The 16,184-nt window shown below is 36.7% G+C and overlaps 1 protein-coding gene and 1 non-coding gene across 2 annotated transcripts; one reads left to right on the forward strand and one right to left on the reverse strand.

Annotated features, from left to right (window-relative positions):
- Window positions 1–1,561: 1,561 nt before the first annotated feature.
- On the reverse strand, window positions 1,562–1,668 carry LOC118488529. Its single transcript, XR_004885073.1, has one exon. It is a non-coding gene; the product is annotated as a small nucleolar RNA R71 (small nucleolar RNA).
- Window positions 1,669–14,197: 12,529 nt separating this feature from the next.
- LOC110878629 (calmodulin-binding protein 25) lies at window positions 14,198–15,050 on the forward strand. The gene has a single exon (XM_022126970.2). The coding sequence runs from the start codon at window positions 14,309–14,311 to the stop codon at window positions 14,897–14,899; it is 591 nt and encodes a 196-aa protein (XP_021982662.1). The 5' UTR covers window positions 14,198–14,308; the 3' UTR covers window positions 14,900–15,050.
- The last annotated feature ends 1,134 nt before the right edge of the window (window positions 15,051–16,184 follow it).

Raw genomic sequence — 16,184 nt, forward strand, 5'->3', positions numbered from 1 at the left:
TATTGGATGGCGGGGATCCAAACTCTTTGACCCCCTCATAAGTAAACTACTATTAATACTATAACCCGGCTATTTAGGACTGTATCCCTGCTGACTCAGACTACTTAGTCGAGGGTAACGTCGCCTTCAAAAGAGGGGCCTACCATAATTTGCATTAATAATTTAATTAATTATCTTTCAATAATCCGACCCTTTAGGATTGTATCCTTGCTGACTCAAACTACTGGGTTGAGGGTAACGTCACCTTCAAAAGAGGGGCCTACTACAATAACTAAGATAATCTCTTAAACAAGTGCAAAAATACGAAAATAATCAAAGGTTACACTATACACGAGTCGGATCCAAGTGATTCATCTTGTCTATCTGTTTTTATTTTTATTTTTATTTTTATTTTTCAGCATTTAGTTAGTTTTATTTTCTTAGTTTTAAAATCTTTTCTAACATTTTGATTTGATTAGACGTTGAGGATAAACCGGTACTAAAAGCTCTTGTGTCCTTGGACGACCTCGGTATCTTACCAACACTATACTACGTCCATGATGGGTGCACTTGCCCATATGTGTGTTTAGAGTTAGTAAATATCGTGTTTTATAAATTTAAAACTTGGCTAAAAGTGTAAAAAGGGCTTAAAATATGCATCCTAATTATAACACACTTCACGCACATCAAGTTTTTGGCGTCGTTGCCCGGGACACAAGGATTTTAAGAAAGTTAGGAATCAACGGCCTAATCATTTTTTTTATTTTCTTTTTATTTTTAATAGGATTTTTCTAATTTTTCAGCTTCTGCAGAGCTCAGCACGGGTCGTGCCTGGTCGGACACGCCCCGTGCCCAGCATTGGTACTGGCAGTTTTTATTTTCCGAGTTACAGAAGGCTGAGCACGGGGCCGTGTCGGTGCAACACGGGGCCGTGTCCAACTTTCCAGTAACAGGGATCTGGAAAACAATCACTGTAACTCTGACCACGGGCCGTGTTTACTGAGCACGGGGCCGTGGTGAACCTTCTGACCAACATTCTTTTCTGTTTTTGTTGCAGGACTTGGAACCAGACGCCGCCCCTACATAGTGTATGAGCTCCAGTTCTAATAAAGACATAAAAGAACCTCTAGAAGAACCCGAACGCTTTCTCAGAAAAAGACTAAAAGCTAAAAACCAAGAGAAGGTTTCGGGGAACCCAATTCCAATGGAGGACCAACGTACTCTCATGGATTATCTACGACTCACCGTAGGTAATCTCGGCGCCGCTATCAATGCACCGAATGTTGAAGCCAATAACTTCGAACTTCGACTGCATTTGATACAGATGCTTCAAAACTCTGCAACCTTCCATGGGTTTGTGGACGAGGATCCCCATCTACATATTACTAATTTCTTAGAAATATGTGATACCTTTCGGATCAATGGAGCATCAAATGACGCCATCCGCCTCCGAATGTTTCCTTTTTCACTAAAAGACCGAGCAAAGGCTTGGCTTAACGCCCTCCCAGCTGGATCGGTAAACACCTGGGATGAACTAGCCCAAAAATTTCTATATAAGTATTTCCCTCCCGCTAAAACGGCTAAATTAATGACTGAAATTAATACTTATTCACAAGAGGACGGGGAATCCTTATATGAAACTTGGGAAAGGTTCAAGGAGCTATTGCGAAAGTGTCCTCATCACGGTCTTGCAACATGGCAACAAGTATCCACTTTCTATAATGGGTTGTTGCCACACACAAGACAAACACTTGACTCTAGCTCCGGGGGACTTTTAGGTAATCGCCGCCCACATGAAATATATAATCAAATTGAGGAAATTGCTCAAACCAATTTCCAGTGGCACACTCCCCGAGGCAATAAATCTATTGCCCCGGGCGCCCATAAGGTTGATGAAAGCACCTCTTTACAAGCCCAAATCGAGGCCTTTTCTTCTAAAATTAAAAAGTTAGAAATGACAAAAACAGTCTCGGTTATGGCTTGTGAAGGGTGTGGTGGGCCACATGAAAATTGGAGTTGTATGAAAGAAACAGATGATCAAACAGAATCGGTAAACTACATTGATAATAGACCTAGGCCGTCAGGTCCTCCAACGGGCACCTACAACCAAGGATGGCGAAACCACCCTAACCTTGGTTGGAGAGAACCCGGCAATAGTAGTAACCAACAAAATCAACGAACGAACTTTCAACAACAAAGAAATGAGTCACAAAATTTCCCTCAACAACAAGGTGGACGAGAAAGGCTTGAAGATACTATATCTCGCCTTATCTCCGACACTGAAAAGAAAAACTCGGATAGATTTCTACAATTATAATCAAATTTTAGAAATCAACAAGCTAGTATACAAAACATCGAAAAACAAATAAGTCTATTAGCCCAAAATTTCTCCGAGCGACCGCAAGGCGCGTTACCAAGTAATACCGAAACAAACCCAAAGGCGCAAGTTCATCTCATCACCTTACGGAACCGTACCGTGGGTCCCGCGGAAGGGCCATCGCCTACTGAGGAGATCACATCACCGCCCCAACAAGAGAAGGTTACTCCGCCACCATCAGAGCCCACCAAGGCTCCTCTAGTTCCGTACCCCGAAATAAAACACACTCGGGATGGTCAAAGATAACAAGGGAAACGAGAAACATGACCCATGCACAGAAACAGGGCCATCCGACAACAATTTCTTCATTACAGTAAGCTCAGCACGGGCCGTGTCCAGCCTACACGACCCCGTGTTGAACATCCTGCAGAAAATTGCCCAGTTCAGGTAACTAGACACGGGTCGTCTGTCTTCACTGAACACGCCCCGTGTCCAGGCTTCTGTTTCTTTCTTTAATTTTTGTTACTGGCACCTGAACACGGGGCCGTGCCCGGTCACCACGGGGCCGTGTCCAGACTGCCAGTAACATAAAATTTTGCTTTTAACACCATTTTATACATTCAATCAACCTAAAAACTTATTTTTGGGACACATTGAGGACAATGTGTAATTTAAGTGTGGGGGGATGCTAAAACCTTGAATTTTGCAAGTCCTAATAACAAGCCTTACACAAAACTCTATTGGAATTGCTAATCACCCCAAATTTTTTTTCAAAAATTTTCATTTTTTTACTTGTCTAAGTTTAAGTTGGGAATTCTAACTCTAACAAGGTTATATTTTTACAAATTTACAACCGATAGCGTCGTGATAAAAAGAACCTATATAAGAAAATTATGAAACGACATGACAAGCTTAGTTAAAATTTGATTATATATACTTGATCACATAAAAACCCATTCCCACAAAAGTGAGTTTTGAGCCTTTATAGAGCATACAAATACATATCTTTACACTAAATGCTCATTTTTCGTTTCTTGTGTGAATAGCCGCTTGGTTCTTACGACTCTAGAACTTGCCATGATAATTCATTCCCGGTCCTTACCAACTTAAACCCAAGTAAGTAAATGATGGAGGCATTAGGACTAACCCTTTTTTTCTTTCAACACCATTATTTTCATTTTTCTTTTCACCTACCCAAAAATTCCCCCTAGTTAACCCCTTTGAGCCTAACCCTTTTCATTTCTTAACCCAAAACCCTTTTACCCACCAAAACCCTTTTTTTTTCATTTTTTACCCTTTATTTTAGTAACAAAGTTTGGTTTTCGTGTGACTCTTGAAAAAAAAAATATATAATGATGAAGTTGAAAATAAACAAACAAAGCTCCTCAAACAAAAGCTTGTTTGAATAAATACTTCACTAAAAATAAAAAGTCACAAAAAACAGAATGTTTTACGAAAACCAACGCTTTTTACGCCTTTCGCCCTTTTTAACTAACCACTAACCCAACCACCCACCTTTAGCCCAAGCCTAACCCTTCACCCAAAAAGTCCTCTTGATATTTACAAAGGTATAAGGTTAAAAAGGAGGAGGATTGATTGCTTGGCAAGCTTATGGTAGAAATAAGTTCCACGCCGCTCTCGAGTGATTCACTAAAAATACACCTTCGGCCGAGTGTGAGTGATTTCCCCCGTGAGGTATGTGAACTTGTATATAAATGGAATTTTAAAAAGGTATGTTATGCCTTAATAAATAATTTATCTTATGAAATGTTTTTAATAAATCATGACGAATAAGATTGTAAATAAAAATAAAACCTAAACGATCTTGGAAAATCCCGACACTCTATGACAAGCCCAAAAACTTTCTCTTCTACCCACTCCATTTGGGAGTGAATAAGCCACATTATAAAGAGTTTTGCTTGAGGACAAACAAAGATTCAAGTGTGGGGGTATTTGATACGCGCAAAATGCAACATATAAATTATATCAATTGTGGCATAAAACTAACCCTTTTTTAGTACTAGTGTTGGAAAAAGTGTGTTTTTGTCTTCCTTTTGTATTTTTAGGATTAAATGAGCTCAAATTAACAAAAGAAGCAAAAAGACAGCAAAATCTAACATAAATACAAGAAAAGGGACAAAAGTGGATTGCCCGACCCCTCGACAGCATCCTCCCAAGCAAAACAGAGAAGGCAGAAGACTGAACACGCCCCGTGCTCCGAGCACGGGGCCGTGCCCAAGAAGCAGCAGAAAAGACAAACAAGTAGAAGCTTCTATTGCTCACCACGAGGCCGTGCCCAACGGACACAGGGGCGTGGTCAAAGTACTGCAGGCGCATTTATTGTAATTGCGAATTACAATTAATAAAGAGAGAGAGTGTCAGACGGACACGGGGCCGTGCCCAAGCCTCTGTTCAGCCTATAAATAGGAGTGCTTGGAGCCATTTCAACTCATCCCTTGGCACACCACCTCTCTCACACTTCACCCACCGCCCACCACCACCATAACACCATCATCCACCACCATCATCGATTGTCCATCATAGAGTGTGTGAGTCGTCTCGGGATCCAAGATTGATCGTAAGAGCTCTTGACAATCAAAGGCCATGTTTGCCTAAGTCTCTTACATCACCTGGTGAAGACAAGTGTCTAGTGTAATACTTTTTATTTTTAATCTTTTGCACTTTTTATTTGGTTTTGTATTAATGACTTTAATAACTAGTTTCTTATGTTGAAGGTGATTCTTCCTTATCGTTTGTCCGTGGTGTCTTGACATTATTTTACTGTCTATATAAAATAAAAGATTTTCACCATTCATATCTCCACGGTCTATATGGAGGTATGTTGGTTACCTGGTCGGGGGTTAAGGGAACGGTTTGGTAAGAGTCTTGCCCTTGTTCAGCGTTTAGAGGTCCTGCAAGGGACCTAGGTCAAATTTAGTAGGATTTCCTTCAATACCCAAAGGTATTAGATGGCGAGGATCCAAACTCTTTGACCCCCTCATAAGTAAACTATTATTAATACTATAACCCGGCTATTTAGGACTGTATCCCTGCTGACTCAGACTACTTAGTCGAGGGTAACGTCGCCTTCAAAAGAGGGGCCTACCATAATTTGCATTAATAACTTAATTAATTATCTTTCAATAATCCGACCCTTTAGGATTGTATCCTTGCTGACTCAAACTACTGGGTTGAGGGTAACGTCACCTTCAAAAGAGGGGCCTACTACAATAACTAAGATAATCTCTTAAACAAGTGCAAAAGTGCGAAAATAATCAAAGGTTACACTATACACGAGTCGGATCCAAGTGATTCATCTTGTCTATCTGTTTTTATTTTTATTTTTATTTTTCAGCATTTAGTTAGTTTTATTTTCTTAGTTTTAAAATCTTTTCTAACATTTTGATTTGATTAGATGTTGAGGATAAACCGGTACTAAAAGCTCTTGTGTCCTTGGACGACCTCGGTATCTTACCAACACTATACTACATCCACGATGGGTGCACTTGCCCATATGTGTGTTTAGTGTTAGTAAATATCGTGTTTTATAAATTTAAAAATTGGCTAAAAGTGTAAAAAGGGCTTAAAATATACATCCTAATTATAACACACTTCACGCACATCAAGAGGGAATAAGTAAAAAAATATATATTACTTACACATATTTTTCTGGTGCAAGTCTAAGTACATGTTCTTTTCTTCAAGGAATTTTTTGTGAAAACTTTTTAAAAGATAATAATTATGAGTATATTTTCTAAAGTTTCACACAAATTTTTTTTAATCTCTTTTTATCATTATCATTTCTTTTTTTTTTGAAGATTAACTAACTAGAATTTGGAGTTATTTCATTAAATAAGATACGAACAAACTTTCATTTATCAGAAACTTTCTTTTTAGATGTCAAAATTTTTCTTTCTGATAAACTAAAGTTCATTTATCTTTGTTTAACTCCTTTTTTTGTGTTTTTTTTATATCCTTTTTCTACACATCATTTTATACAAAAATAATACTAATAGAGATAATAATAATAATAATAATAATAATAATAATAATAATAATAATAATAATAATAATAATAATAATAATAATAATAATAATAATAATAAAAGCAATAGTAATGAAAATAACAGAAAAAAAAATAATAGCTATACTACATGCTTTATCTTTTTTTGGATCTGCAAAAAAAAAAAAAAGATTTCTTTTGACCTTTAACAGATCAAGAATATATGTCTCTCTTACAGGAGCAAGGGATCTTGGAAATAATTTATCCAATCTGCTCTGATACCACTTGTTGGTCCCCTTCGACGGCCCTGTTATAACGGTACAACTTTCTTCGCTCGTTGAGACGAGTGTTTGTGAAGTATATAAACATTCAAAGAAAAAAAATAGAGATAATAAGAGTGATGTATCTTCAATAATTAATTCTTATTAATTAAAGAAGAAGAGGCGGATCTGTAGGATCGGATTCTGACCCGAATGAGTCAATCAGAGGAGTTTGATCAGATACAGGTGCGGAAAACAAGTACCTGACGTAGAAACAGCTAGATATCTTCTTAATTTTCTTTGTTGATTAATTTGACAGCGTTTACAATCGATTCTCACACCGGCAGCACCTCGGTATGGAATTTCAGAAGTTTACAAATGAGGTCCTCTTTTGTGGTATATATAGGTGAGTAGGTTCCCTTATACGGCATGTCCATATAAGCGAACCTGATAGGTTCCCTTATACGGCATGTCCGTATAAGCGGACCTGACGAATAAGCTAACCTACCATGTCCGTATAAGCGGACCTGACACAAAAGAGGATCTCCTATGTCCGTATAAGCGGACCTGACATAAAAGAGGACCTCCTATGTCCGTATAAGCAGACCTCCTCTCTACAACACATATTCTCTCTAGTTTCTCGTAAAACACGCCCTAATCTATACATTACAATGAAAGACTCGATCTAAGACGAAATCAACAGATGTAGTGCACCAACACGATCCGAGAATAAACTTGAATCTAAATGTCACCCCCTGGGCCAAACCAGGGGGTAAACTCTCATGAAAAACTATATGTTGAAATATTATAATTACAAAGCACACATAATTCCTACGAAGGAATTATGTATTTATAGAGATTTCTATGATTCTATCTCAAATGGGATTGGTTGATATGAAGTTGGTATGTGTGCCATTGCCTTATCTTTCTTTTTGAACCAACTTGTTTCTTCTCTATTGAAATCTTCCACTTGAAATAATATATCTTCTGAAAAGATTCTTTTTCTAATTAAAGAAAAGATTCCTTTTCATCAGAAAAGGTCTTGAATCATTTAGAAATGATTTTCCTTTTCTTTTCTTTATGAGTGCTTTTTCATAGGGAAAGATATTAAATGTGTTAATAAGATATATTATCTTATTAACACAATTCTTTGACTTTGTATCTTGTAAACTCCTTAATGTTCCGCTAACATTTTGAAGTCTTGTAACCTTGTCGAGATCTTTAATTAAAGAATTAGAAGCTTGATATTTTTATTCTCGGTCTTCATATTTAGAGCTTCTGGGATGGTTCATCGGTCGCTTCGTGTTGACGGAATTAATTCTAAGTACCTTAAACTATTTTTAACAACAAATACAATAAAGTTGCCTAACACAAATAGATCAACATCAAGCTTTCATTCTCAAAGTACAAAGGCTGGAAATGGTTGTGTGATACAGTGCAACATTGCATTAAATTTTCCAAATGGTCAAAGTTTGTCTGAAGAAGTTGCAAGAGATCACATGACATTACTTGCTACAGTTTTAGAGACTTATGAGGGATTGATTGTAGGGAGGATCGGAAATCCTATGCTGACAAAAGAGGATTACGATCAGATCGATGCAGAAGTGATGGAGCTCATGGACATCAAATGGTGTCTAGCTAGTGCCCTGAGAAGAGCTGAAAAATTCAAAATGATTACAGGAAGAAATGATTTTCTGGATGCACATGTATCTACTTTGGGTTTTGATAAGTCTAAAATTACTTGTTTTAGGTGCAGGGAGAAAGGTCATTTCAAGAGAGAATGCAAAAATCAGGAAGCTAGTGGAGCAAAGTATCCTTTTGGAAAAGATGACTACTATCGGAAAGTTATATATCAACAAGTTGCTCATCAACCACAAAAGGAACCACAAACTACTCATGCCAAAATGATCAAAGACGCAAACAAGAAAGCTTATTATGGCATTATTGATCAAGAAGATGAACAGGTAGTAGCAGGCTTCAGCTGGGATATATATATTCCATCTGATTCAAAAGTTGTAGCCTTAATTGCAGAAATTGTTTTAAAAGCCTGATTTGTTCTCAGAATGGATGAAGATTTTTGATAGAAATGATTCAAGGCAAGAAGAAGAATTTGTTTCATCCGATGAAAGTTCAGAAAGAGCAACGGTTTTTGCTCAAACACCATCTGATTCTGATTCTTCAGATGATAGTACAGAAAAGACAATAGAGTTTGATCAATCACTAATAGAAACTGATGACAGTAGTGATAATAAGGAAGAAGAACAAATTAATATTGCAAAAACTCAACTATCTCCTGAAAGCTTTCAATTTTATTTTGCAGATCGCTTGGAGAAGTTGAAGAAGAAACGAGCAGCAAAAGTGCAGAAAAAGAAAAAAATGTGAAAGTGTTGATCAAGAAGGAAATTCTGAACACAGTGACAGAGTTAAATTTGCTGAAGAAGTGTTTCAAGTGATAAAGAAAGTGGTTGATGAAAATCAAAGAGTTGTTGAAGTTGAAAAAATTATTGAGGTAGAAAAGATTGTGGAAGTCATCAAGCCTTGCTTAAAGTGTTCAGAATCTTGTAAGCAGTGTGCAGAAAAAGATGAAAAGATGGTCGAAAAAGACAAGATGATAGAAAAGTTACTATTTGATCTAAACTATGTGAAAGAATCTTACGATGTGTTGAACAGAACAATAAATGGTCTGCAAAAGACTAACTCTGAGAGAGAAGATGCTTTGACAATGCTGAATGCTGTGATGATGTCGAAGCAGAAAGCCATTAACTTCTACATTGAAGAAAGTGCAAAATGGAAGCAAGAGTTGGAAACTAAAAAGATAGAAAATGAGAGAATCAGACGATTATTACAGAGTTATTCTAGTTCTGATTATCCTATTGACCGAATTTATCTAACTGTTGCAGGTATGGAAGCATTTCAAGATGACAAGCCTAAGAAGAAGGATATTGGTAAGAAACAGAGTATTAGTTATAACAAGTGTCCGCCTCCGATCTGAGAAGGTTATTCTCCCAGAAAACCAAATGAGGAGCAAGTCAAAAAGGCAGTTAATATAAAGTTAAAATCCGAAACAACTGATGAATTACCAGAAAATATTGACATTACGTTCACTTCGTCTGACACTGATCATGACTCTGAATTAATCAAAAAGGTGGTCGATCAGGTGTTGGATATAGATGAAGTGTCGGAGTCAAAGTCTGAGCCTGAAAATTCAAGTTCGTCAGTCAACAGTTCAAAGACGACGGTTAAACAGGCTTACAGTAAAGAATTTTTATTATCAAAATCTAATTTGAATGATGAATTATTCAAAGTGGCATATACTTTGAAAGATTCTGACAAATTATATTCTGATGAAGAGTTTACAATAAGAAGTGTTCAACTTGAGAAGATCAAAAAGGTTTTCAAAATGACAGAAATTAATATTTCTGAAATAAAAGATTTAAATCTTTCTGAAAAACCTAAAAAATACACTTCAAGAGTTCAGCAACGATTAAACAAGAAAAAGGGTTACAGTTTTGCTTTCGGTTTTCAAAAGAAACCAAATCATAATGGTAATTTCAAAAAGAAAGGTCTAGGCTTTATTCAATTAGAAAATGATAAAAATAAGAAAATTTCAAAAACAAAAACAGAATTTGTTTCAGGAGGAAGTGCTGAGGAAAAACAGAAGAAACCTTTCTGGAGACAATCCAACCAGGAGTTTCTTGCTGAGAAGAAGAGAATAGGAACTGGATTTTTTCACAGAAAGGATACTCGAACCTGTTTTAAATGCAATGAAGCTGGTCACATTGCATGGAATTGTTCGTTGGATACTAAGACAAAACAGGGAGTTTCTGAAAAACTTAAAGAAAAAGTTGTTGAGAAAGATGAATCACCAACTGAAAAATTCAAAATTTTTGAAAATTCAACATATGAAGTTGGTGAGTGTTCAAAGAAAAATTTTTACAAAAAGAGAGCCAAAGACAACCAAATGTGGGTTGTTAAGAAGTCTGTTGAGAAATACGGCAATGAACCTGATTCCATAAAATCAGAAGAGCCACAGGTTGAGATAAAAGAGGTAAAATCAGTGCCTTCAGTGGATGATAGTAATATTCCACCATTGAAGGATGAAAATTTTAAACAAAAAGTTGGTAAGGTTGAGATTTCGAATCAAATCTATTCTGAAAAGAAAGAATTTGATGTCGAGAAAGCGTTCAATGGAAATGTGAAAAAGATTTTTGGAAAAATGGTTGAAGGAAAAGTTCAAGGGGTTAAAGATTTTTATGCGACAAAAAAGGAAACTTATAACCCAACTGAATCAGAGTTAAAATCACCCAAGGTTGGTAAGACTTGGTTGGAAATTTTGTTTCCTTAAAAATCAGGACTTGCCGGAGCTCCCAAGTTTGTAATCGTGGAGCAGGAATCGGCATCATTCTTGATAAAATTGTTTTTTTAGATTTTTAAAATTGTTTAAATTTTACAGATTGTAGACATGCCGGAGCTTCCAGATTGGTAAGTGAGAAGCAGGAATCGGCATCTTTATTGGTAAAATGAATTTGTGTAGATGTTTTATTCCTACATGTGGTACATATTTGATTTTACAAGTGGTTAGTCAAGGTCATTAGTTTGAACTTGATATAATCCTCATTCAAGTGGTTAAAATTGGACAAAATGATGAACCCAAACCTACAAGTTGGTTAAAACAAAACTTATTTTTCGGAAAAACCATTTTGATTAAAACAAACTTAAGTGTTTTGAAATCTTAATGGGAAAATAGTTTGCTGAAAGGGGGAGTTCTGATTGTTTATGCCAAGTGGATGGCGAATTGAGGTGAGTTGATATCAGTTGTCAATTTTCTTGTATATTTTGTTTTCAAATTTCTTTAAATGTGTTTGTATTTTAGGGGGAGTAAAATTTTTCAGAAAATCCAAAAACATTAGAAAATTTGAAAAAGCCAAAAACATGATAAAATCAAAATTGAGTTTTGGTGTATAAAAGAGGAAATGATAGTACATCAGTGAACTATCATAACATGCTAAAGAAATGGAAAGTCAAATGTGATAAACAATCTCACTGCGGATATGTCAGTAGGTTTTTATACATTTAGTAGATTGTAACGAGATATATACCTAAAATTTAAAACTTGCTTAATCGTGGGGAACATTTCTTGGATATATGGGTAACCCCCGAAATCTTGTTTGAAAGGTCCCTCTTTCTGAGATACTAGGTCTTTATACTCAGTGATATCTGGGGTATCATCCCGGGACTTCTGATTTTGCGGAGGCAATGGCCTATTCCCCGTATAATACTTTGCAAATTGCTTGAAATATAGCTCACCCTCAGCATAAAAAATGATGAAACATTGAAAAATGCTAATCATGTGCTGTTGAAGAAAAGATCCTCTAAAGGGGACACACCAAAAGTCGAGCCGTCATCTCTCTGCTGAACGGAAGTTCTGACCTGAGCTCTCACGGTCTCGCATCTAAACCTTTACAGATATCATCTAGGTATACTCACCTGTAAGACTGAATATTGGGTCTGGATACGGGAGTATATTCAAGTGGTGGGATACGCGAATAAGTTTAAGTCATTAAAACATTAATCTCGTATCTCGAAACAGTTGAAATTTGTGTGAAAATTTAAGTGGACCAATATACTGACAATCTAAGTGAATTGTTTAAAACTTAAAATGTTTAACAGCTTAACGGTGTTGGTGATTTGTCTCATAAACTGATATGATCCTCTTACACAAACTCACAAAAAATATTGTCTGTAAATATTTCTTTACTGCATTTCATATAAAAATCCAAAAAGATTTTGAGTGTGTTTTAGCATAAATTTTTGAAAAATTCAAAAAATTTTATTTCATCTTATTTTCGACAACTGGTGTTGAAAAGCTGATTTTCAAAGTTTCAAATGCTAAACATGATGACCATTTTGTGAGGAGGAGTCTGTGTTAAACAAAATATATTTTAAACAATTCTACATGTGGTTCATCAGAAATTAACTGTATTATATCGTTCTGGTTTTAATTTGAGGGGGAGTCTGGTGATATAAATTTGTCAATTATAAAAATTGAGAAAATTATTATGGAATAGAGGATGTGCAGGATAGCCTGGATTCTGAGTCCGAGATTTGAGCCAGGTTTCGATCCTGATCCTGTGAGCTAGCTTATGATTCTGGAGTTGATGATGCTGACGAACTTAAGGAATCAAGAGAGAGATCTGATCAAGAAATGTATCAAAGCCAGGTTACGATTCCGGGAAGAAGAAGTTTGTTCAAGGATAGTGTGTTGGTGCTGATATTTCAAAGAGAACAGACAGACTGATAAAGACTAAAGTTGCGAAGACTCGACACTGTAGACTCGTCAACATCCGAGGGGGAATCTGTTAGTGCATACGTCTGCTGACTTCGTCTTGTATCGAGTCTTTTAGTTGGCATAATCTGATTGGTTGAAAGTGGTTCTCACGGTTCTTACAACTGGAGGTGGTTTCTATTTTAGCGGCTCCCTATATATATATATATATATATATATATATATATATATATATATTCACGCACATCATAGCTTAACCTGCCAAGATCTTTAAGTCTAAACTCGGTATGTAGGCGTTTTGTAAAATTATCAATGATGTGATCATTGTTACCCGTGACAATGACATCGTCTACGTAAGTAGATGAGGGTTGTGTCCTTTTTGTGAACAAATAAGGACGGATCCGAAAGACTGCAAGTGAAACCAAGAGTAAATAGAGAAATTACTTAGTCTTTGTAACCAAGAACACAGTGCTTGTACTAGACGGTACAAAGCTCGATTAAGTTTGCACACGTGATTGAATTGAAATTCTTTTAGTAGGTATTAAGAAGCTTCTTTAAATCACTTTGCAATTTGTTACCTAAGCATAGTTCCACTGGTAATCTTTTAAGGTGAGTTTTTTTCCGTAAATAATAATAAGGTTATTTTAGGCCATACAAACAATTAAAGAGAAGTTGTGTAGTGAAAGTGTAGTGTTGTTTAGTAATAAGTCCTTCTGTAATGGGGAAGGATATGGAGCCAAGGCATCTTATAACACCCCATGGGCCCCACACCGTCCCGAGGGGCGTTATACCATTTGAACCAGCATTCCATACGAAAATTATAACGGGGTGAACACGTTGCTTCGATCTCACACATATAAACCTATATTTATACAATCCCCCACTATACACACATATTATAGATAATCCCTTTGTAACCTACGTATTTTATAATTTTTTTTTTTTTTTGCTATTTTTCGCATAACCCTATAAATGGTGTACCACTATGGCCTAATAATTTTTTTTTTTTGAAACGTAAACTTCATTCACAACAAGCCGACCTAAACCGGGCCAACCCAAAAAAACGATAAACAAATTACATATTTACAAAGGAAACCCATTCTTCCCAACTAACCCCTATATACTTAGATCTATTAGAAAACAAAGTAAACTTAAAACTTTAATTTCTCTCAAAATCCTATCAATGTTGTTTTAGAATTTAGGCAATACAAAAGAATTAGCAGATGAGATTAGAGAGTCAACAAAAGCAGCTTTCCGTACATCAACTGTGACGTCAGCGTTGACGTGTGTCCCCGTTAAACGCGTTTCCATTTCTCACCGCCCTATTTATCTCCCTCGTCCCCTACCTGTCCTCTGCAACTCTCTCTCTCTCTCTCTCTCTCTCTGAGTCATCCCCAAATGTATTAGAAAAAACACCTTCATTCCATCTCCACTAACTTCTAGAATCATCATCATCCGTTCCAATGGCTTCATCCAACAATCTGGCGATGCTGGAACCATGGATGTTCAGATCAAACACCGTCGCAGATTCATGGTACCCCGACTCTTTCGCCAGAGAAACTGAATCCGCCCTAACCAAAGCCCTACAGCAATCCTTTTTCCCCAACCACCCGGTGGTGAAGCAGAGTGATACAGCCTCCGCCTCCAACGTCACCGCCAGTGGCTCCGCTTCTGAACCTGAAACCCCCGGATCCAGGCGCCGCCTCGGCGTAACAATCGCTAAACCGGTCAAGCGCAAGTCACGTGCTTCCAAGCGATCTATGACCACGTTTATTCAAGCCGACCCCTCCAACTTCAGGCAGATGGTGCAGCAGGTCACCGGAGTCAAGTTACAAGACTTGCCGGTTGTGAAACCGGAATTCCTGAGACAGCCGTTTATTAACAAGTTGCAAGGGCTGCTGCCAACGTTAGACACATCTGCTTACTTGCTTCACCATCAGAACAACAACAACAACAATACACACCGGATTCCGGTTTCCGTGAATCATTTGACGGAAGACGGAACTGGTTTTTACTCTTTCTCTAGCTTCCCTACTCTTGAATCATCCTTCTAACTGTTTCTGTTATATGGAAATCCTTTTTTTTCAGAGATGTAATATGCAAATCCAGGACACCATGCTTTAAAACTTGTACGTTATGCATTAGTGGTTGTGTATTAGATTGTACCGGTTTTTATAATCAAGAAAATCTTTACTGACATTTCAATAATGGTCATCAAAGTTTGAAAGTATTAACTTCTGGAATGGACTGTTTCAAACAAACACATACCCGAATTGACTTTGAAATATTTATTTTTAATTACCCATACTCAATTGGTATTCATTTCTGAATAAATATAGATATTACCAGGTTAGTTATCTGTGTGATACACGCGCTTAACTAATATGTTATGTAAATAGATGTTTTGAATAAAATTACATTAAACATCGACTAAAAAAAATACAAAATAGTGATTAAAATTCATACTTCCAAAAGTAATTGTTAAATATGTTATCTAGAAGTCACCTTCAAACCTAGTCATGGTGTCCCCGCCCATGCCCATGGTCCAAGCCGAAGGCCTATATGTTTAAACTATAGGCAAGAGAGCACACCCAAACACAGTCTCATCTAATACATTTCATTTTATCGTGTGATTGCTTTCAAAGTGCATCCAAACCTCCATTATATACTGATGTAGACACACGAACACTTTAATAATATATGACTAAGTAAAGCGTGCTATCTTGCTGACTTAAATGACTATTACATGGCGAACCGCAACTCTACATCAGCCAAAAGCAAGGCATATACTGTAAAATCCAATACACAAAAAGCAACCACAGATAAAGTATCAAGATGCCGTTTCTCAATCTAATTTGCTCAATCGCTGCATACTTTCATTACAAAGACTCCCCCCTTAGATCACTCTACATCATATATAAAAATTCCAAACAAACTCCCCCTTAGATCACTCTACATCATAATATATAAATTCCAGCAATATGTAAGCCGGATGGAATGTTAAACTTTCTTTGTAACATAAAATCCATTAAAATACTATATATTATCCTTTTCATTTCAATCATATGAGAAAGAACTCCACTAAATTACAATTAGTTATACAAAAATTCAATAAATAAAACTATAAAACTACCTAAATTTAGCAGAACTGACACGGGATACTGATATATTTAAAACTACCTAAATTTAGCAGAACTGGCACAGGATAATGATATATTGCTTAGGCTGGACGGTATGGAGGTTCGTCCTCCACCGTCCCGGTCCGGCGCCGTTCCACCCTCCATCCCGCCCCCCTCCGTCTCGTCCTCTCCGTCTTCTTCTTGCCGTTCAGCACGGTCC

This window comes from Helianthus annuus, chromosome 16, assembly GCF_002127325.2.
Source record: "Helianthus annuus cultivar XRQ/B chromosome 16, HanXRQr2.0-SUNRISE, whole genome shotgun sequence".
Taxonomy (NCBI): Eukaryota; Viridiplantae; Streptophyta; class Magnoliopsida; order Asterales; family Asteraceae; genus Helianthus; species Helianthus annuus.

Excerpts from the sequence above, each read along its gene's own strand:
- LOC110878629 (XM_022126970.2), top strand. The coding sequence starts at position 14,309 with ATGGCTTCATCCAACAATCTGGCGATGCTGGAACCATGGATGTTCAGA.